Below are 23049 nucleotides of genomic sequence, written 5' to 3'. Positions count from 1 at the left end.
TTGTTAGAGCAATTATAGGAAGACAAGCTCAGGAACATTCAACTGGAAAAGTAAAGGAGTGGTGCCCAGATGTTTTTATTGCTGGAGAAGAGGGAGGGTGTATGGGTTTTGCATAGTTTGTATTGAAGATGGGATTGGAGTTTGTGCTGTTTCCTGAAGTAGAAGAGAGGAGTGGGCTTGCAAGAAAGCGTGTGGTTTATAGAATCAACAGCGGCAAAGTAGGAGTTTGTACCGTCTGCAACATTGGCAGGGGCAGTAAGGGGCACAGCAGTTTGTTTTGATTGAAAGTGTCTGGAAAGAGCACCCTGGGAGTGTGTGTGCAGGAGCAAAGGGAATGCAGGAATTGGTACTATTTGAAGGAATGGAAGAGATTTAGAAGATAGTATTTTTGGTAGGTGTGGGCTTCAGTTTCATGGAGTTTTTAACAGAAAAGTGCTTAGAAGTCTGGGATAAGACCCAATCGTCAATATTATTTACAGGTGTAGATGAGGAAACCCAGGTGAGATTATGTTAACGTATCTACCTGTGCATCCCACAGCACAAACGGAATCATCTTTACGTATGATTCTGAAAAGGTGAAACGAGGAGAAGGATGACAAGTAAAGACATCGGGGTGAGAGTGAAAGGGATAGTGTTGCAGTAGAAAGAGGAAATCTAAGGGTATCCCTCTATTTCTTTGTGCCTCCTACCTACATTTCTGCTCTCTCCACTTTAATCCCCCAGCGACACGTGACAGCATCCAAGGCCACCTGCAAGGGAAAGGCAATCCAGTTCAAAGAAAGATTGGTGGAAACAGGTCAAACATGTAGAAGTTGTAAATACACGGTCATGGAACACATTGAGAGATATTAAAGGGAAGAATGATGTAGACTGTTTTCATATTAAGGCCCAGGTCTTTTCAGCTCCTACATACAGTGTTCATTTACATTCAAGCCTCTAATTCCGTGGCTCCTTCCTACCATAAGTCCCCAGCCATGGGACGCCTCGTTCTCCTTCCCCACAAGCTCAAGCACACTTTGTTGAAGGAACCTCTTCCTCATGTGGTTGGTCACCATCCCCTGCTTTAGAAATTCTACATTACAAACACTCCTTCATCCTGTGCTGTCCCCTTTCTACTACAAGTGTGATGCCATTGGTCTTCCCACTAGGGTTCTTACTCTTGACTAGGCTCAGTTTCCTATTGGTTCCCACCTTGGCTTCTTGCGCAATGCTCTTCCTCTCTGTTAGAACCTCGGTGAAAGACTTGTGTGCCAGAAGGTGCTTGGTGGTTGTCTGTGCAAGCAGCTGCAGGGCGCTGGTCATGTTGCTGACCGAAGTGAGGAGGAGAGATGCATTTTCTATTCGGTAATAACAGATGGCATCCACCTCCACGGCAATCAGATCCTTTGTGACCACCTAGGCAGAGAAGAAAGTTGGGTGTCAGGGTTGATAACAGTGATTACCTGCTAAGTTAAGAGGTGAAAAGACTGCAGGTGCATGCTCACCTCATGGAAGGGGATTTCCATGGTTTTCAGTCGAAGGTCTACCTTGTGATAGGTGTCTAAGCACGGTAGGAAGAAGAAGAGCCCTAATGACAGAGAGAAGAGACATTGCTACTGGCCATTTTAATAGTATGTAGGACTTGTAACTCAATAGCATTTCACCTGGAGTTTGAGGGCCTTCCCACTATAAGGCAGGCCAGCAGCAGAACTCACACAATAAACCCAAGGTGAATTTACATAGAGTGCAGAAGATTATTCAAACATGTTCTGAATCAGTACTGGAGTTTACTTCAGGCATTACATATACATATTCAAAGACATATCCAAATTGTAAACACTAACTTAGAGAAAATTAACAGGGCTCAGTTTTCTGGATTTACAGAGCTGCTCTGAAATAATCTGGAAGACCATACATGCCAGGGGATCATGAAGTAGATGCCCTCCTGTATTTCACACAGTGCTCAAGGGAACCACCCCAAGCACCTCGAGAAGTTTACATTTTAGAACCATATCACTTTTCTTTCCAGAAAGTAAGTTCTTGTTCAGAAGAGGAGAATGAATAGGGTAAAAGTCAGGGTTGAGTAAGGAATAGTGGTAGGTTTTAGTCAGTTAGGTTAATGTTATGGTCAGACAATGGTAATGTTATACTTGGATAAGGGATGGGTTGCATGCAGCATGTGCACATTTTTAAGGTTGTATACGATTGTGTCACCTGGGTTTCCCAGTCAAAGAAATTTTTCTGGACCACATTAGTTGTTTTATGTCCCTGTTCTCTGCATCTCAGTCTTGCTGTCTACGTACCTTAGAGCTGTTGTGTTTACACATTGGTAGTGTGTTCTTGTCCATTTCTTTTCTATGCAAAGTGTCAATGTTTTCTGTTTTTGGGGGCTACCGACGTAGATATCTTTATAGGAGAATGGTTCCTGTCCATCCACCTTTGCGAGTTGGTACGTGTATTGTGTTTCTGGGTGGTGATGTGGTTGCGATTACCTGCTTCCCTGGGGCACTGGTGAAATGTCACGGTCTGCAAGTACCTATGTGAGAGGAAAAAAGTAGCTTAAGGTCTTGTATTGTGTTCTTTCGCTGTGGTGTCTTTCTGAACAACCTGGAGCCATTTAGTTGATAACTCGCTTCAGGTTCACACCTCGTATCATGACGTGAGGTATTTGTGCGGAGCAGTAAGTAGTGCTGAAGATCAAGCTGAAATTGTATTTAAAGTTTTGGGAAAAGATAGCTTGAAGAATTCTCAGTTTGATTGCTAGTGTAGGATTATTTACTAGCACAAAGATTAGTGAAGGCAGAGAAAACGGGGGCAGTGATAGAGAGTATAGGCTGAGGCAAGTGGTAATGAGCCAACAACGGTACAACTGATTGAATAGCTTGTTTTTTTTCATTTTTAAGGGATGGGCCGCTTCATACCAAATGAAGGTTAGATAAGGGTGAGATTTGTAAAAGAGTTACACTTGTGTAAGTTTATGGCTAGGTTCAACTTATGGAGATGTAATAGTCACCACAGATTTAGGCTTTATTATCTGGTATTGTTTGAAACTCAGTTGCAGTCAGTGGGCTTACAGGTGTGATGGGCTATTATATCTATCCTGAGTTAGAAGCTATCAGTTCTCATCACCTGCTTATAGATGTGACTGAGTTGTCAGTAGACCACTACTTTAACATTAAAAACAAAAGCTTTTTATTTCCTTTTTTGGATTGGATTGAGTATTGTTTAGGATATATCACTATGTTAGCCAGGTGGCAACGTGAAAATTAAGTTCAACTTGAACATCACAACATTTTCCACAGACTCACAGGGATCAGAGATTACCCCTCCCCCAATACCCCCATTCCCCCACATATATTAACCGAGTTTATAATGGCTGTCGCACAGGTGTTCGCTCATATCATCCTTGGTGCCTTTCCTTTCTGAAGATGTATTGGAGGAATACTTACTGCAAAACTTGACACCCGCCAGAATCAGTGAAGAAGCGGGGTCTTCCACTCATGTTTATCCTCAGCTTAGTAGGCTAAACCAAGGCACAGTAGAATACAACTTTTATGAATAGACATTCCCTGATAGTTAATCTCCACCTGTTTTCAGGCCAGTCTCAAAATGGAGTCTCTGTCTTTGAAATTTAAAATGTGTGCAATAATAGACTGTGCTGGAACCCCCAGAGGTCGGTGCCCCCATTCTACAAAAAAGCATCCGTGAGAGCCTTTCCAAACAGTGACTGCAGCATGGTTTCAATATACACTTCTATCTCATTCATAGCTGTAGATGCTGGGAAGCCTAAATTGAGCATGTTATTGCGCCTGGGCAAGCCTCTAAGTATTCATTTTTGGCTTTGAGGATTACCAGCACTTTTTCCATACGCAGCAGTTGTTCACTATGAGCTGTGTCCTCTGAGTTAGAGACCCTGTTGCTCCAGCTGCTCAAGATGACCACCGCGCTTGTCTATTTGCTCTTTCACGTGGTCCAATCTATTTGTGAGGGAATCAATTTTAGTGTCAATTGTAAGTAGGCTACTTTTCATGTCAGTGAGGAGGCTCTTGGTATCCTGCTCTGGGGCCAGTCACCTGCTGCCCTCTAGGGTGGCTCAATCTGCCTCTGATCCTAATTTACAGATCTGGCAGACCATTTACTCTCAAATGGTATCTTGAATTGGTTATGTTCATGCTTGCCCATCCAGGCATAGTAACTCCTCAATGGTGGATAAATCCTTTAAGCACATATGAAATAAGGTTGAAACGTATTTACCTAGGCCAGCCCAGGGCTCAGCCAGGTAGCTCAAGTCCCCAGTGTGCAACAGCAAGGGTTTGGTCCCGCCACAACTCGAGGGCAGTGTGTTCACTGCTGAGGGGCACAAGCAGACCTGCAGCTCAAATATACAGACAGTCAAAAAACCCAGGAGTGAGGAGGGTAAACATTAGCCAAGGGGTAGCGTATGGGCTGGAAATTCAAATACAAGGGCCACCTCTTGCCTCCACAGCCACAAACTTCCCCAAGTTCAAAGGCTTCCTAGTTACTTGTTGTCAGCAAGTGAGACGAGTGGGATGTCATAGGCAGCACACAGTTGTAAATTGCAGTGTAGAATCTCCTAGGATTGTCCAGTCAGCACAGTTGCAACTCACGCCATTACTGCCCCACACATCCTCGTGCAGATCAGGCACTTCCAGCCCATTCTCAAAGAGTGGCGCCACTGTCTCCCTGTCGGTTTACGCATGGGAGGGGAGGCATGTTTCGTCCACACATCTGCTTCAGTCCTCTGTGCGGCCTCAGGAGGCTGAGCCCAGCAGCGGCTCCATCTCAGCAGGGTGGAACCGCTCACCGCAACCATCTGATCTCTCACAGCATGGTGGCCCCAGCCCAAGCCTCCGTTGTCAGGTGCTTCAAGCCGCACGGATTGGAGGAGAATGTCAAGATCCAGCCTTACCGCCCCTGCAGCCCGATCTCGCTAACTTCTGCTCCACACAGTCTCCTTGGTTCACATCACTGCCAGCAGCAACATCGACCAGCTCCAGCAGCTTCAGCAGATCCCTCTGCGGACTTCTCTCCATCTTCCTCACCACAAATCCAGGCTCCAGCCCCTGCAGGAAGGATTTCCCCTCAGTTTTCGTTAGTTGCGTATTTGGAGTAGGCTAGGCAATTAATGTAGTGATTAAAAACTGATTATGAATTCAGCCAGCAGAGCCTCACTGGAGTGTGGGCATCTTGCAGCATGGCTTTTCTGCCTCCCCACTAATAATGGAGTGTTAGTGTCTTCCATAGATTCACCTGCTAAATCATCCACTTTGAACAGAGCCACTTTAGTAGCCTAAACACATCTTTCTAAAACTTCAATCAAGTGAAAACAAAGTGAACACCACTTCCCCCAGAGGCCACCAGAACCATCTGATTTCGTAGCCCGAGTGTGAAAGGAATGCATTAGGTAGGTTAGTCTGAAATGAGAAGGAGGGTTGGTTGCATGTAATTTATGAATTATACCAACCCTGCAGAACTACAGTTAAAGTAACTTTGGATCTTTCATAGATTAACGTACATGAATCAGAGTGGGATTATGGGGGTAGGCGTTTGCGATTCGCAAACGCCGAAATTCGGTGAATTTCGGCATTTGTGAATCGCAAACAGTGCTTTGGTATGTAGGTGCACATTAGCAAAAGAAGGAATCGCAAAAATTGCGATTACTTATTTTGCTCAAGCATTTAAGGAATCGCAATTTTGCGATTCCTTAAATGCTATGTAGGAGTGAATTTTAAAATGCGTTTTGGCTTAAGGAATCGCAAAATACCACCTACTCCAAGTAGATGGTATTTTGCGATTCCCTTTCTAAATGCATTTTCTTTAAATTAAAAGTGCCATGTGGCGCACAGACATGCCCTTAGGGCATGTATGTGCGCCACATGTACTTAGAGGCACATTCCAGGGGTGCAACAGGTGTCCTTTGGACACCCTGGCACCCTTGGAATTGCGATTCTCAAATTGCGATTTTCTCATACAAAATCGCAATTTGAGAATGTATGCCCATTCATTCCTATGGGCCTCATAGGAATGAATGGGGCAGTCATTCCTTAATTGCGATTCGCAATTTGCTAATCGCAATTAAGGAATGTTAGAGATTCGCAAAAAAAATGCGAATTTTTAGCTACATTCCATTTTGCTATTCTCAAATAGCGATTCCTTAAAAATCGCTATTTGGGAATAGCAAAATGGAAATTACCTACATATGCCCCTATATCTTTTTAATAGGACATCTCCCTACAAAGTTAAGAAGTTCCCTCTTGTTATTCGATCTTCCGTTCTTTTACTCTCAGGAAAGCAACTTTGCTATTTTAAACTGTTTTTAAAGCTTGTTATGTTTCTATGTATGCCCTGAATCACACTTTATAAGATCTCAGTGATCGAAAATAAAGTTATGATGATGATGAAGAATCAGAGTTCCAATCAGTTAACACAGAATATATATATATATATATATATATATATATATATATATATATATATATATATATATATATATATATATATATATATATATATATATATTCTTCCAGTCGATGGTGGGTAACAAAGAAGAGCTCATCTCATTGCAAAAGGTGCAGAAGAACCACTTTTCCCATTGCTGCTTCTCTGTGTTGTCAACACTAGACAATAATGTTTTTCCAGGTTGTGCCCTGCAAATGTCTGTTACAGGTACTCCAGCAAACCGGGCCGTGGATTTGAAAAAACTTTTCATGGAGTGAGCCATCACAGTATTTCGTAGAGGACAGCCTGTTTTGCTATGACAGAAAACTACAGCTGCAGACACCCAACGTGCTAATCCTTGCTTCAAGAGAGATTTTCGCTTCTTGGGAGGATTGCATGGTACAAATAATTGGTCCAATTTGCAAAAGTGTTTGCTTCTGTTTTTCAGTCATCTTCTGACACCTAGTAGATGCAGTGCTCTTTCACCTGCATAAGCAGGATGTTGAAATTGTGTCTTTATCGTCATTGGTTCATGTAGATAAAAGTCACTTTTGGAGTAAAAAAGGAGCATACTATGTTAGGTTAACTATTTGTTACGGAACTGCAGAAGAAGCTCTATGATCATATGGCCTAAATCTTACTTATTCTTGTGGCTGAAGTTAATACTAAGAGGACAGCCATTTTTCAAGAAACATATTTAAATTATGCTTTCTGAATTACTTCAAACCGGGTTTTCAATAATTCTGACAGGACTGTAGTTGGCTTCCATGAATTGGTGAACCTCTCACTGTGGGAAAAACTCTGACGGTCCCTGTAAGAAATTCTTTAGTGCTTCTGTTGGACCATAGAGATGGTTGATCAGCAGCTCTTATGAAGGGGGACATTGCTGTCAAATGGACGTTTGACAGAAGTCTGACTCAGTCCTGAATATGTTAAATGTAGCAACTACGGTGGATCTGGATATGAAGAATACTAAGTGGAGATAGGTCTCAAGTAATAATCGATCAACAGCAACACTTCCACTTTTTGGTATTCTTCTGCAGTCTTATAGAATGTTTAAATGATGGAATTCAGAGTGTTCAGAAACGGTGCTGACATGTTCAGAAATACCGGGGTGGGTGCATAATTTGGCATTTGCAGTGGGAAAAGAAGATTTACTAATGGCTTCAGCTGAATTTGAGGTTCCACTTACAGAAGACGGAGAACAGTGAACCAGTACTTTTTGGGCCACCATTAGGCTATCAGTATATGATGACACAGCTCTCTTTTCATTCTGTTCAACACTCTCTAGATGAGGTGAAATGGGAGAAAAGTGTAGGCAAAGTTCCCTGAACATGTTACTGACTAAGCAGTACCCAACAACAACGGTAGAGTGTGCTTTCTGTCGTTATACCAGCATTTACAATTCAGATTAACAGCAAACAAATCCAGATTTGGTTTGACCTAGTGACACTCCAATCTTTGCTAAGGGTGTCTGCCTGGTCTTTTATACCCAGCACATGATCTGCCAACAACTTGACTTGATGAAGGGTGGCCTAGTCCTATAGCTTTTGAACTTCTTCTGACAGAGAGCAAGATCTTGTTCCCCCATGCTTGTTCATACAGTACATGGATGTTGTATTGTCCATACGTAACAGAACTGAAGATCCTTTGACACTAGGTAGGAAGGAGAGCAACCCCAAAGACAGCTTCTAGTTCCAGCACAGTGATATGAAGGTGTGCTTATTCTGTCATCCATCTGCCACTGACTGCTAGATCTTGCGAGTGTGCCCCCTAACCCTCCATGGAAGCGTCCATTGTTATTACAAAATGGGATTGTTCTTATGGAAAGCTCAGAACTACAGCTGTGTTTTCCTCTCGAGTAAACCATAGCACAGCAGGCCTCATTCTTTGATCAGATCATTGAATGTGCCTTTGTCCTGAGCCCAATCGTGGTCGAGTCCTTCTTGAAATGGTCTCATATGAAGATAGAAAATGGGATTAATGGGATACAGGGCGACATCATCCCTAACAGTGACTGCGAAAGTTGTCCTGAATGGACGGTTTTGTCTGTAGTTGCTTAACTAAATCGCTTAGCCGCAATATTCTTTCTTTGGGAAAAAAGTATTTTTGTAACTATCCATAACAGCCCTAAAAACTGTATTTTCCTCCAAGGCTTTAGAACAACTTGTACTCATTGAGGAAAAGTATCCTATCCTCTTTAAATCCCAACAATCACTTCAATGACCCTCTCCCATCAAACTGCTTAGCCGCTGCCTCTCGAGCTATCATCCCCTCTTGGACAGCAATAATCAACGCCTCCCTCTTACAGGGCTCGATACCTGACTCTCTCAAAGCCGGCCAGGTTGTCCCCATTTTGAAAATACCTATGCTAGATCCTGCTTCACTTGAGAACTACAGACCTATCTCTAATATCCCACTCCTGGCTAAAGTGCTGGGAAAATGTGTGCAATAGCAGTTAAGGCATCACATCACCAACTTCCACCAACTAGACGACTTGCAATCCGAGTTCAGACCTGGGCACAGTATAGAAAACCACACTCCTCCACATCACGGATGATGCCCTTCAAGCCCTTGACCAAGGCAAAACCTGTCTCCTAATCCTCCTGGAACTATCCTCGGCCTTTGATACGGTTAACAACTAAATTCTCCTTAATCGCCTCAAACTTAGGATGGGTCTAGATGGCACTGTTCTTGCAAGCTTTAGGTCCTTCCTCCAGAATCGTTCGCAGAGAGTCCTGATCAACGGCAACCTGTCTGCTTCCTCTCCGATCACGGTTGGAGTCCCTCAAGGATCAACCCTGTCCCCTACCATCTTCAATCTTTACCTTGAACCGCTCTCAGAGGTGCTGCACACCGCCAATATTTCCTACCACATGTTTGCCATTGACACACAGCTCTACATCAAAATCCCTTCTCCAGAGGACATTCGCTCCCTGAATGAGACCCTGAAGTTGACTGTTCACTGGCTCACATCTAACCAGCTTAAACTCAATGCTAAAGAAAACGGAGTTCCTCTTAATTTCACCACCTAATGCCAATACAGAGATTCAAGAATGGATCAAGGCTATCACAGCGCTAAACTGCTCTCCTACCATTGTGGATTCTGCTAAATCCCTTGGAATTACCTTAGACGGCAACCTGAACATGCATGGCCATATCAACTCGATGGCCAAAACTGCCAGATTTAATTTGAACTATCTAAGAAACCTGAAACCATTCCTCGACACCCCAGATTTAACATCTGCAATTCAGGCACTAGTTATCTCTTGGCTAGGATATGGTTGTTCCACCCTCGCAGGCCTACCCAAGCTCTCTCTGGCACCCTTGAAAGCCTGCCTCAACGTCGCCACCAGACTTCTAACTGGCTCTAAGAAGTTCGACCATATCTAGCCCCACCTTAAAGCTCTGAACTGGCTTCCTCTTGAGGCAAGAATCCAATTTAAGCTGGCTTGCATCACCCACAAGGTTCTTTACTCAAAGTCCCCTGCATTTCTCGCCCAGAAACACGTGATATCCGGAGGAGCCAGAAACTCCCGGTCCGCCAGAGACCTTTTGCTCCAACCCGCACGCTTCGAGAAAAATAGAACGTACAATCGGGCATTCTCTGGGGCTACCCCAAGAATATGGAACTCACTCCCACTGCCATCAGAAGAATATCGTCTCGAGCTCACTTCAAAAAGGAGGCCAAAAATGTCCTAATGGGCAAATTCCTCTCCTAACGCTCATGTTACAATCATCTCCGTAACCTGACTTCACCAACCGGCACGGCACTATCCCTGGGCCTTTTCTCCTTATGATACCCACCCGGCCCTTCCAAACAAACCTCCCCGGTGTTGAGACTGCTTTTTCTAGCTTAATGTATCGATTTGTTCTTACCCCAAAATGTATCGGGGTATTATGATTGTTTGTTTTACCAATATAATGTATCTACCTGTCCCTATCCCTTTGGCTCTCTTTACCCCATGTCCTTGTATCCCACCTGTTACTAATGTAAAGCGCTCTAATACCCTCACGGGTCTGGTTTACACTCTATAAAACACTAAATAAATAAATATTAATCTGTTGCAGAGCCTTAGACAACATTTGAAAATTCCCCTTTCACCAGCCGGTTGTCCAGATTGGAGAATACATGATAGCCTTGCCTCCTGAGGTAACCTGACACTGGAGCCATGCATGCTATAAATATTCTTGGGCAAATTTTAGAACTAATTTGAGCGCTTTGAATTGATGATGGCGACTTAGCACTTTGAAGTACAGATGTTTGGGTTGGATAGGGATGTTAATATATGTAACCTGTAGGTCTAAGGATGCCATGTAATACTCCTTGCTTTAGGAGCTGAAGAACTTTTTCAAGCGAAGAAATGGATGATATTTGAGAAACTCCTTTAACGGCTGTAGGTCATAAATTATTCTCCATTTGCCCAATTTTTTCCTGTTGAGGAAACAACAAGAAAAAAAACCTCTACATTTTGCCATGAACTGGGACCAATTCTTTAGCTCCTTTCCTTACGATGAACATAATCTTGGCTTGTAACAGACTAAGATAATGTGAGTGGGGTAGGGGGGGGGGGGGGGGATCCAGCTGAAATCCAGCATATGATCATATTTCACAAGGTCTAGGTCCAACAATCTGTTGTATAGTGGCCCACTCTCTATAACAAAATGATATCTTCGATACACTGCCCCCACCCAATCCCATGCAGCTGTCTGACCATGACTGCATATATGTCTTGGCCGGTGCCGGAAGACCATCACTGCTACCTGGAACTTCCTTGCATTCTTGATTGGTTGCCATGTTTGCGGCATGGCATTTCTGTTTGTTGGGCTGTATATTGCTACTGATAATGCTGCTGCCGGAAGGATTGGGAGGCAGTTGGTATGTTTGATAGCTGTAGGATTGAAAAAACACATTTGTAAGAAAATTGGCTCCAACCTCTCGCGCCATGACATTGCAGCCACCTCTGCTGAAGAACTCCCAGAGATCTTCCAGTGTCGGTTTTGGTCTTATTTGACTGGATGACTTAATCTATATGCCCTCCAAATACTGATTCTGAGTCATATGCCATGTCCAGAGTTCTAGTCTAGGCCTCTGGTCTAAAGGAGGTGGAGCGAAGCTATCGCTGCCTGCGCAACACAGCTGCCATCCAAGTTGACTAAAGTCAGTGGTTACAATATCCAATGTCAACTCAATAAATGTGGGAGATGCTATTATGCCCTCATGTTAAATTGTTTAACTTCAGCTTGCTTACCTTCAGGCAGCAAACCTAGGTAAAGGCCAAGCTTTGACCACAACTGCCTGTTGCATCTGCAAACGAGTTGGCTGCCCTGATGGAAGTAGCAGCCATGGCAGAAAGCCTTTTACCGATGTTGCCTTATCATCTGCCTTCTGAGTCAGGAGGAGCAGAACAGAGATGTCAGATGTCTGGCTCTCTGAGCAACCAGCCTTACGATGGAGACCACACATGGCCCACCAACTAAATATGAAGAGTGTTATCAGGAGCGTGATATTTTTGGTCAAGTCAGAGAATATTTGCTTCCTCTGCAGATAGAGTTTGAATTACTTTAAGTCATTCAGCATAGATATGGTTGATGATCAGAACTGCTTTCACAGCTCTAAGACTAGCCCCAGATTCATCAAAGCCCCGTTTTGCGAGTCCTTAATAGCGATTATTAAGGAATCGCTATTAAAGACTAGCAAAACGGGATTCATGTAGAAATCGCAAAAATTATAGCGATTTCTACAGACTCCTTATTTGCGGTTCGCTAATTGCTAATCGCAAATAAGGAATGACTCCCCATTCATTCCTATGGGCCTAATAGGAATGAATGGGGAGTCATTCCATATTTGCGATTCGCAATTAGCGAATCGCAAATAAGGAAGTGATTTCAAGGGTGCCAGGGTGTCCAAAGGACACCCTGTAGCACCCCTGAAATGCTCATGTACACTGGTGTTGCGCACACACATGTCCAAAGGAAATGTGTGTGTGTAACATAACACTTAGAAAAATGCACTAAAGTGCATTTTTTTAAGTTTTCGCTATTTACCACAAAGTCAGACTTCACGGTAAATAGCGGCCCCAGATTGCAAATTCGCAATTTTTAAATGGTTCATGAATTGCATTTAAGGAATCTCTAATTGAGATTCCTTAAATGCAATTCTTCGCAAATTTGCGATTTCTACAAATGCGATTTTTGCATTTGGGATGATGAATCCCAAATGCAAAAATAGCCGATTTCCCTTTGATGAATCTGGCTGTAGAATCTTTAAGGTCACATAGAAAGCAATACGTTTCCTTAGATGGAATGAGTAACTCAAACCTTTTTAAATGTATTTCAATAAGTTAGGAGAACTTTCAATGTCATCCAGAATAGAGTCTGCTGGAGGTAGAAAACCCAGACATTGGTGCAATTTAATTATCTCACTCTGGTACTGTGAAGTATCTCTAGGCACTTCACCTTCCTCCTGGCTATCATCAGAAAACTTGTCCTTATGTGCTGAGGTTATGTTTATTCTCGTAAGAGGCAAGTGCTGCAGAGGATGTACTTAGGAACTTGGAACGGAGAAGCTTGATGTTGAAGGCTTAAATTAAGGCTGCGGTTGAGGTGGCGATTGTGGTCTGGAAGGATGTGGCCTGGTTCAGCACCTGAAGGTTCTGGTAATCTTGTGTGGTATAACAGTAGGAACCCAAGTCTGCTGGGTTCAGAGACCTAGCTTGTGTAGTGGCCGCTGATCAAAGTTTGTCAGTACTGACCAATGAGAAAGAAAGATTTCTTTCTAGTGTCCCCTCACTCACCGGGGTTTCCCCACGGTGACATGCTTCATCATTGGGGCCATCCCAGTTCTCTACGAAAAGGAGCGTGCTGCGACTCACGGACTACGCAGGAGCACTTGGTTGTGAAGGACTATGTGTGGTGCAAATGAGAATGGTGGAGTGGGTGTGAGTGATTAAAAATACCGTGCTAGTGGGCCTCAACAATTTTATTTGCTCCTAGGTTGGTATGTTAAAAAGGGGGTGTGACTCTGTATTTTAACCTGTAATGAGGATTAAATCAGTGTTCGGTCGACATGTTTCCAGGCTTTTCTTCAGGACCATACAGGGGCCAGCCCTGTATTTGCCACTCCTATAAGCCCCTAAAATTGGGGTGTGTATACTACATGAATTAACAACATATAACGCTGTTCAGTCTAAAACACGCGTATCATACATACGTTTGTACTGTTTTGCTGTCTATGTTGGAATGCTTTATAGCACTTCATGGTCACTAGTGGGGGGGCAGGATCACCTTATGGAATCATTGTTCCTCTCCCCCTTTTTTTGTAATTTTTTTTATCTTGTTTGGTAACCAGCAACCATCTAATTAGGACCTTTTACCAGTTCTTTAGGAACCTGGACCACTGACTGTTCCGGGTACTTAGGATCCTCCTCATAAGGGTCATAATCATAATGCCACTCTTCTTCATCCTGATGTTTCTCAAATGATTGATAAGGCACATTAGGATCACGTCCATCACTTCGCCATTCTGGACCAACCTTAAGTCTGGTGGCTCCTTCAACATAGTCATCATCAGCACGATCTTGGTACTTAAATGTAAGTTTAGGATGACTCTAGCCTGGACCAAAAAGTCTCTCTAAGCCTACATTTTCACTTCTCTATCCAAAAGACATTGCGTTTTTAGTGGTGACAAGTTCTCAGACAAATGTGTGCCAATTATAAAGAAATTGTGATTCCTTTCTCGAAAAATAATGTAACTTTTAATGTATTTCACATTTGTTTTGCCATTGGGATCTTCGTCAACAGACAGCATTGACAATATTGATGGGGACAGTTGTCGGTTTCTTTTTTTGTCGACAGTGGTTTCATCTATAACAGTTGCTTCTTTGTCAGTGCTGTTGGCGCTGATTTAATCAACAGTCTGGACTGTGCCATCTGTTCCAAAGCATTTTAAGAGTATCAGATTTAGGCCTGTCGGAGGAGTCTTATATGTAAAAAAAAATTAAGGAGAGCACAGCAACTCAGATAATGGACTTTAGTCTGACATTTATGTTCCGATGTCCTCTGAATTTTCTTTTGTGGTTCTTTGGAATTTGAGGCAATCTCCTCAGAAGTAGGTTTTAAAGAGTGTTGTTGCTCTGAATGTACTTTTTGAGGGTACTCTTTGCTAACTGAGAAGCACCATCAGAGCTATCCCCAATGGAGGGGGAGAAGTGTGGCTCAGGGGTTAGAGGCGGCAGACCCGGAATCTGAGATAGGTCCTGGACCAGGGTTCAATTCCCCGCCCCGGCGGGTCTTGGGCTAAAAAAAAAATCCACGGACTCGATAATTCTCGCCCCGGTGCCTCCTCAACTCACAGGTTCACACTCTGCGACTCTGGGCAACAGCTTGCTTAATCTCCACTATGGCCCCTCGCGGCGGGATGCCTGACTTTCACCTTGTGGATACCCTGCTATCTCACAGGGGAATATCAGGATGGGTTCCCTAAGCAAGCGCCGGGACACCCACTGCGGGTAGCTGTGCGCTATATAAGCTCAACTACATTTACATTTACATTTTGACTTTTGATTTTATAGCCACAACAAAAGTCTACCCGCCCTGTCTTTGAAGGTTTTTGTACAGGATGTCTGTTATATTTTGCAGTAATTTGCTTTGTAGGAAAGATGTAGATACACTCTCCTTAAAGGTCCTTTAAATGCAGTCTCAGTTTCTCACAGGTCCTACACGCCTGAAAAGGCCCTTTTTTTTAAAGAAGGGTACATGGCCTGTTCAGTCAGAAACAATGCTCAAAAGCAATGCCCAAAGGTGGGATGTTTCTGGGTGTATCGTTGAACACTGGGCCATGAAGACCTGGACCAGCATAGGGAAGCATCGGGTGCAGGAAATGACCAGCATTATATCTTGAATTGTGCACTACCTCATTACGTCAATTTGAACCCTTGTGTTTGAAGAAGATGCATTGAGTGCTCTTTGTCTGCGTGTTCCATATTTGGCTGTTGTGGGGTCTGTCTAGGCCAGGGGCTAAAAGGCATATGATCTTAGATTTTAGTGTGGCTATATCTATATACATATTTGCCTGGTGCCTTGTCTACATATGTATATTAGAATAAAAAGCATAAAACATATCAGGAGGCCACCAGCCATTTTTCAAATGGGCACGTGGCAGACTTAAAAACTAGGTGGTTGGGTAGATCAAGGTAGAATCCGATCTTAACCTGACCGAACCTTCTCTGGGACAACATGATAGAAGGATGCTAGATGGTAAAGCCTTGGTGAGACGAGCCATGAATTTTGGTGTACTGGCTGACATTTTGGTATTTTGTTGGATGACGTCTGGTTTTAGGCACCTGACAAGGCACCAGGGGCCATATTATCAAGAGAGGGTGATACATTATCGCCGCTTTTATCGGCAGGAAACTGCCGCTAAAGCGGCGATAATGGGCTTGATAATATGCCCTTGTGAACTCCCATAGAAGCCCAGTTTCTGGTGTTAATCTGGGCTTCTATGGGAATTCACAAGGGCATATTATCAAGCCCATTATCGCCGCTTTAGCAGCAGTTTCCTGCCGATAAAAGCGGCGATAATGTATCGCCCTTTCTTGATAATATGGCACTCGATTTCTAGTGAGAATTAGGTGTCTCTGAATATCTCATTCATTTTAATCCATGGTAGGTTCTTAGTTTAACTCCTTCTTTCAATGTGAGAAAAGTCATTCTCCTCATCGCTATGTCCCAGTTGTTTGGCAGAGGGGCTACTTTTTACCTTGGAATGTTTAACATTTGAGACTTCAGAAGAGAGGTAACTGAAGAGAAAAGACAATAAAGTGTGTTTTATTACCTGGTCCCCTAGCCCTTCCTGGAAGCAGGCGTCCCAGTCTGAATATGACTGCTCTCTCGTACTCTCGTACTATCTGGAAGACAGAACAGAGAATGTGGGAATTTCAGAATGTACTGCAGAAGAAATTACATTGTTTGTCACACATCTATTCTTCAGCAACATTACTGCTTCATCTGGATGATTCCCTGAGCATTAGAACCAATGAGGATCCTGCTTTCACCCTCGCTACAGATGTGCAGACGCTATCAAGCCAAAAGTGGTTTATTCCTAAGGCTTCTGTGCAATAGCTATCACCTGTCCTCCAGATCTCTAAAAAATGTGGAGTTAGAACACTTGTGACTGTGCAAGGCAGGATACTCTTTTGTTAAATAGATGTGTGTCTACACCTACTGCGTAAGTGCTGGCATAACACACATGCTTGTTCTCACAAGTGTTTTGTTCTGTGACATGTTTTCTGCGCTTCCAATAGGATAGTGTGCAGTCTTGCACCAGAGTTTTTTTGTAGGCAGCAAACAATGAATATCTTGGGGCATATTATTAAGGACGGGCGATCCATTATCGCCGCTTTTATCGGCAGGAAACTGCAGATAAAAGCGGCGATAATGGGCTTGTTAATATGCTTTATGAATTCCAATCGAAGCCCATAATTGATGTCTTCACATCTAACATGGGCTTCGATAGGAATTCATAGAGCATATTATCAAGCCCATTATCGCCGCTTTATCGGCAGTTTCCTGCCGATAAAAGCGGCGATAATGGATCGCCCGTCCTTGATAATATGCCCCCTTGTTATTCCCTTTCAAGACTAATGCCCTCATTACAATAATGGTCGGTTGGACTGCCGACTGCTGTTGCGTCGGTCAGGAGACCGTCCGACAAGAAGTCGGCGGTCCGACTGCCCTATTACAATGTGTTCAGAAAGCAGGTTTTTTCCATTGCGGTTTGTGCTGCTGCCCAGGAAAAGGGCCACAGTAGAAAAAAGCACTTTGTGCACATCCATGCAGTGGCCCATGGAGGACAGGGTCCCTGCTTGGGGCCCACAAAGTACTTTACCGTCTGCCTCTTCATGGCGGTCAGAAAAGGACATCCTAATCCCCACGGCTGTGCCATTGTAGGGATAGGATACCAACTGCTGCCCCAAGGGGATCTTGGATCCTGTCGGAGGAGGCAGTCTTTCCCACTGCCGACCTCTGCGGTCCGACCACATGCATTAAAATATGGCCGTCGGAGCGATGGCCTGGATGTTGGGCAGACCCCCAGTGTTGGCCTTCCAGTGGCGATCCGCCCGGCATCGAAATGAGGCCCTAAACCTTGTAGCGCAGTCTTACTTTGCTTTACCTTTGTCTTTCTGTGAAGCTGCTTACTTCAGTGGGTAACCGATCTTGACCGGTTACCTTGTGTGAAACTGAAAACGTTGTGGATGAAGACCTTGCAGATTGGAAAATATAAACATTTAAGAAGTTTAGGAAAAAAATAAGTATCCAGCAAAGATAGAGAATATGTGATGCATTTCAGATAACGGGGAATTCACCATAGGGTGAACGTGTCAAAGGCAGCATTGTTTGCACATGATCGGAGAATAATTAATAATGGATGTGGTACAGCCAACAGAGCAGGGGTGTCAAGCAGACCTCCAGGAGAGGTGGTTCTGTGCCACGTTTTCAGGAAATCCAAATAAGTTAATAGACAATTAATTCAAATGGCACGCACTTACCTAATCAGTGTTTACCATGAAAATTTGGTATAGATCCAGTCGTCCTGTATCTACAGTCGACAACCGTGAAATAGAACTGCATGTCTGAATATCGTATGCAGAGATATTGTCTGATGAATAGTGTGCCCTAAATATTGCTTACAAAAATATCATCCCATAGGGTCCAGATTTCCAATTACCCTCTCCAACAGGGCGATATTTTGTACACAATAGGTAAGGCGCTATATTTAACATCAGACAGTATTTTTACATCGATTTTGTGGTACCATACCCTAATACCTGGGAGAATTACATAACGAAATGTTTATTAAAAAGACTGGCTTGGCTACCTATTTTCAGGCCAATAGAAACCGCAGACAGGTCACAGTGTAAAAATCATGGAGCGCACAGTCCACTGAGTATAAAGATGGTGGTCAGCTGGTGATGGGTGCTTCAAAGATAACGGAGAGCACACATATGAAAGATAGTTTCGCCATAATGAACACAACTAAGGCAAAGCACAGTTCAGAGATGAGTGACAGTTCAAAGATGATACACAGTTCAGAGATGAGTGACAGTTCAAAGATGATACACAGTTCAGAGATGAGTGACAGTTCAAAGACGACACACAGTTCAGAGATGAGTGACAGTTCAAAGACGACACACAGTTCAGAGATGAGTGACAGTTCAAAGACGACACACAGTTCAGAGATGAGTGACAGTTCAAAGATGATACACAGTTCAGAGATGAGTGACAGTTCAAAGACGACACACAGTTCAGAGATGAGTGACAGTTCAAAGACGACACACAGTTCAGAGATGAGTGACAGTTCAAAGACGACACACAGTTCAGAGATGAGTGACAGTTCAAAGATGATACACAGTTCAGAGATGAGTGACAGTTCAAAGATGATACACGGTTCAGAGATGAGTGACAGTTCAAAGATGATACACAGTTCAGAGAAGAGTGACAGTTCAAAGATGATACACAGTTCAGAGAAGAGTGACAGTTCAAAGATGATACACAGTTCAGAGACGATGGGCTGTTTAGAGTCGAAGGGCAGCTCAGAGAATAAACTTCAGACATTAGGATGTATTCGCTGTGGAGTATTGTGGGCTTTGGTTCATGGTCATCATGAGTGACAGAGACTCTGCTTATGGCAGACACTCAAAATACATTATTCAAGATGCTTTCTTAGACCAACCAGTAGGTGGCAGAATAATGTGCATCTAGAATGGTGTACATCTAGAAAGGTTGTGTTGCAGGTAAATATTACCTATCAGAGATGGTTGCTGGTCCTAATATGAGGAATAGTTCATGGATCAGATCATGAACCCCTCGGAAATGATGTGCCTGTCAGAGATGATCACAGCTGAGGGGAGAGGCCGGTATGAAATGATACACACAACAAAGATGATGGATCAGTTGGAGATGACAGATAAGGAGGAGACTATGAGAAGGTTCAGAGAAGATGGACAGGTGAAGGATGGTGGACAGTTTAGATGTGGTAGGCAAGTCACACAATGATTGAACCATCCCTCATATCTGAAGTGTCAGAGATAGTTGACAGCTCAGACTTGATGGATGCTTCTGATCTGCTGTACAGTTCACAGATAATTATATTCACCTCTCACAACAGACATCTTGAGGAGCCTCACCTTCACACAGAACCAGATGGAGATGGGGAACGTCAGCACAATGACTAATAAAGATGCAAGGGTCAGAAGCCACTCACAGATCCCAAGGCCCACAGCCTTGATGCCTAAAAAAGAAAATGTTGGTTATCAGAATGAACCCAATTTTTTAAGACAGTTACTATTAAAAGGCAAATGTTTGAAGGCAGACTCAGCCACAAGCATGCTATCAATGAGAGCCTTACAAAAGAGGAGTGACCAGAGCCCATGCTGCACACATTATTCACAGGCCTTTCTGGCTGTAGTCATCTCTGTGAAAAGTTGGAGGAGTTTCATGACTGTAACTAAGCAGAGATGAACCAGCATCATGAAGCATCAGCCACGGACATCTATAGCCTTTCTAAACTGCTTCCTTCTTCAACATGCATCTGTTTTTTTCAGATATTTCATTCATTTACTCCTGTTAAAAGTAGAGAGACCGCACTGTGGCCGAACACTCTTGATGGGCAGAATCACATTAAAGTAATGTCAACTTTGTTCATCCTGCAGTTTAGGATGGAAGCTGTCAGACAGGCATGGCAAATACACGTCCAGGATGACCAGATTGTAAGACTAGCCAAATATAAAAAACATTTACATACGACTTTAAATGAAACCTATGTGCAGTCAGTAGCTATCCTATACATGTGGCATGGCTACAGCCATCATGGGCTCTAGTTGAGCATGCCTGCTGCAAGGCCCTATCTGAAAGAACGAAGCTCACCGGTGGCTTTCAGAAAGGAGCATGTACTACATTTGCTGTACTCTACACAACCTTACAACTAATCAATGAATTCTGGTGAAAGTTAAGAAATGACATGAACACAAAAGAATACAGTCCATTCAGTGGGAGAGGCCCAACCCTTGAAACATTTTACCTAAATCTGTACCAACTAACAACAGAAAGCCGGTAAGAGTTACTAGTCTTTGAAATCTTAACATGGCTGGTGGGTACAGGCAGTGAGGCTGGCTGGCTTTCATTACGGTGGAGCATAGTAACATAGATTTTGGCAAACAATATATACTATGATGACACTAGCCCAGATTTTCTGAAAATTTGTAACAGAATGCCAAAAACAAAGGGGCTTATCTACAAGCCCTTTGCGCCAGTCACTTTTTCCCATGTTAACAGTGGCGGACCAGTGGCGCATGGGGCTTGTAAATAAGCCCAAAGTTTCTATAGTGTACTCTACCAGATGCAAGCCCACTAGCTGTAGTCATGGATAAACCCCACGGTCATCAAGTGATAGTTCTCATCCCAGCGCCAGACTCTGCTTTCTGCCACTTGCTACTGATTCTCCAGCTTCCTCCCTGGCACAGACTCCCTACTAATTCCTCGTTTTACCATGTTCATAGTGGACCATGCAGTGGATTGTGTTTATGGACACAACTCGAGAAGCTATGACCTCTGCAGGCAGGGGTAGAAGAACACCGCATGGAGTCAAGTGGCAGAGTTGCAGGGGAAGAAACAAATGTCTTATCTGTTAGCTGCTGTTCTCTAGCATTGTTATGTTTCATAGATTCACATGCCTAAATCCTGTCCCTCTGTCCAACTGGGATTCACTGGCTGTTTAAAGAACACAATAAGCACTGTGAAAATTGCCATAGGCTCAAGAACACTGTTTGTTTAGTAGTACATTCACATTATTTATGGAACCAATCTTTTATTAGTTTTAAAAGACAATCCTAAAGCAGTACACAGCTGTGTGCCTACAACCACATTGGCCAGCAGCGTGGGATTTGTGAACAAGTCAAATTTACACAGCTTCAATGCCTACAACCCGGGGGCTGGCAGTAGTGTCTGGATTGCGTGAGCAAACCTATCTACAATAAGAAACTAGTAGCAACACATGAATAGAGGAAAAAGAAAGAAAAAAATCCCATCCCACCCCTAAAAGAATAGAAAATAGAAGGGGCCCTGCACCGGGTGTGGATAAGCTCGTAGTGATACCGTACACCCCAAACTGTCAGACTTCTCTGAGGATCTGCCTCGATACATACGGGATTTGTCGCCTCATGTGCCTTAGGCATCAGATGCAGTATTTTGAGATATTTAGGGCATGTTACCTCTCTAAGCTCTTTTGACAGCAGCTGGATGAAAGGGGCCCATCATTCTGCGCCCTTGTGGTCTTGAACTAGTCAGAGGCGTTCCATAGCAAGGGTCAGCCACCGTCTATGTAGTCAAGCCGTGTGATCCGGCACAGTCGTAGAGCCCCAATGCGCCAGGATTGTTTGTCACCTGCTAGTAATGCTAGTGCTATTTGCCTGCCCCTCAGCGAGCGCAGGGGAAATGTCAGCGCATTTGATAGCCCCAGTAGTGTGTATGCCAGAATGCGTGGGATCTCCGTATCAAAGGCTGTATCGATGTCTTCAGCACCTCCTGCCAGAAGAACCGGAGCCTTGGGCAATGCCAGAGTAAGTGCACCAGAGAGCCGGCAAGCCCACAACCGCTCCAACATTTCTCAGTGCGATTTTTGTCCCAGCTGTAGGTGCGGGCCAGTGTGAGCTACCAATAGGATGTATTCTTGTATGCTGATTCGGCTCCAGCGGTGTTATGGGCTGTATGGTGTGGCCTGTAGTGGATGCAGCCACATTATTTAAAAGCATCCAAACTTTAGCCACTGATGTCACCATAGCTCAGATTTTCAATGCACAAGTTAAAGGGATCAAACAGTGAGTCTCTGACTGGGGAGAACGGTGTGTCACATGTGATTCTATCAAAGATACCAATCCTGTAGAACTTTAGCTATAAGTACACATCTCTCTTGTTTATTCTCCTGTAGTGGACCGTTCACAAATTCACATGCTTGAATTAGAATAGGTAGCAGTCAACAGTACATTAAGAAGTGGGAGGCTGTCTGACCATATTCATAGAACTGCTTATCCCACTGAGAAATCTGCTGGCTCATCCCTATCCAAGTATACAGAAGAGTAATAGTTGGAATGATGAATTAACCTCAGCCACTGGTAAACTCCAGGCAAACTCAGTTTGAACCCAGCCATAAGAAATTCAGTCTGGCCCATGCTCCAATAGGGGCAGTCCAGTACAAACTGCCAGACCAGGTCCTCCCTGAACTGGAACATAAGCTTATGGCTGGGTCAAAAGTAAGGTGGCTTGGTGTGCAAAATAACGATGGATTGAGATGTGGCTCGAGTATTTACATTATCCAGGCAGTAATGCTTGGTAAATGCATGCATGCTCTTCCAGGTCGCAGCTTGGCAGATGTCATTCAGAGACAAGAGTTTTACGAACAGTGGTTCAAACGGGTCTGTGATCCCGTATATGTTCCTTTTCCGTGAAAGGAAAAACAAATGGAAATAGGTTCCATACGTTTTTGATCAGGACTCTATAATATGCAATGTGATGAAATTGCAACAGTTATAAAGTAAAACAACCTTCAAACAGTTT

General features: G+C 43.6%; 1 protein-coding gene across 1 annotated transcript in view; it reads right to left on the bottom strand.

Annotated features, from left to right (window-relative positions):
• NPHS2 (NPHS2 stomatin family member, podocin) overlaps window positions 1–23049 on the bottom strand; it is a 47302-nt gene that overhangs the window by 9183 nt on the left and 15070 nt on the right. The window contains exons 2-6 of the mRNA XM_078659248.1: window positions 19626–19729; window positions 16274–16346; window positions 1485–1567; window positions 1192–1395; window positions 694–749 (exon numbers count right to left, since the gene is read on the bottom strand). Of these exons, the coding sequence (XP_078515374.1) occupies window positions 694–749; window positions 1192–1395; window positions 1485–1567; window positions 16274–16346; window positions 19626–19729 (520 nt within the window). The remainder of the gene's footprint in view (window positions 1–693; window positions 750–1191; window positions 1396–1484; window positions 1568–16273; window positions 16347–19625; window positions 19730–23049) is intronic.

Source organism: Lissotriton helveticus, chromosome 1_1 (assembly GCF_964261635.1).
Source record: "Lissotriton helveticus chromosome 1_1, aLisHel1.1, whole genome shotgun sequence".
Lineage (NCBI taxonomy): Eukaryota > Metazoa > Chordata > Amphibia > Caudata > Salamandridae > Lissotriton > Lissotriton helveticus.
Note: the sequence above shows the minus strand (reverse complement) of the source record. Positions and strands in the feature narration are given on the sequence as shown.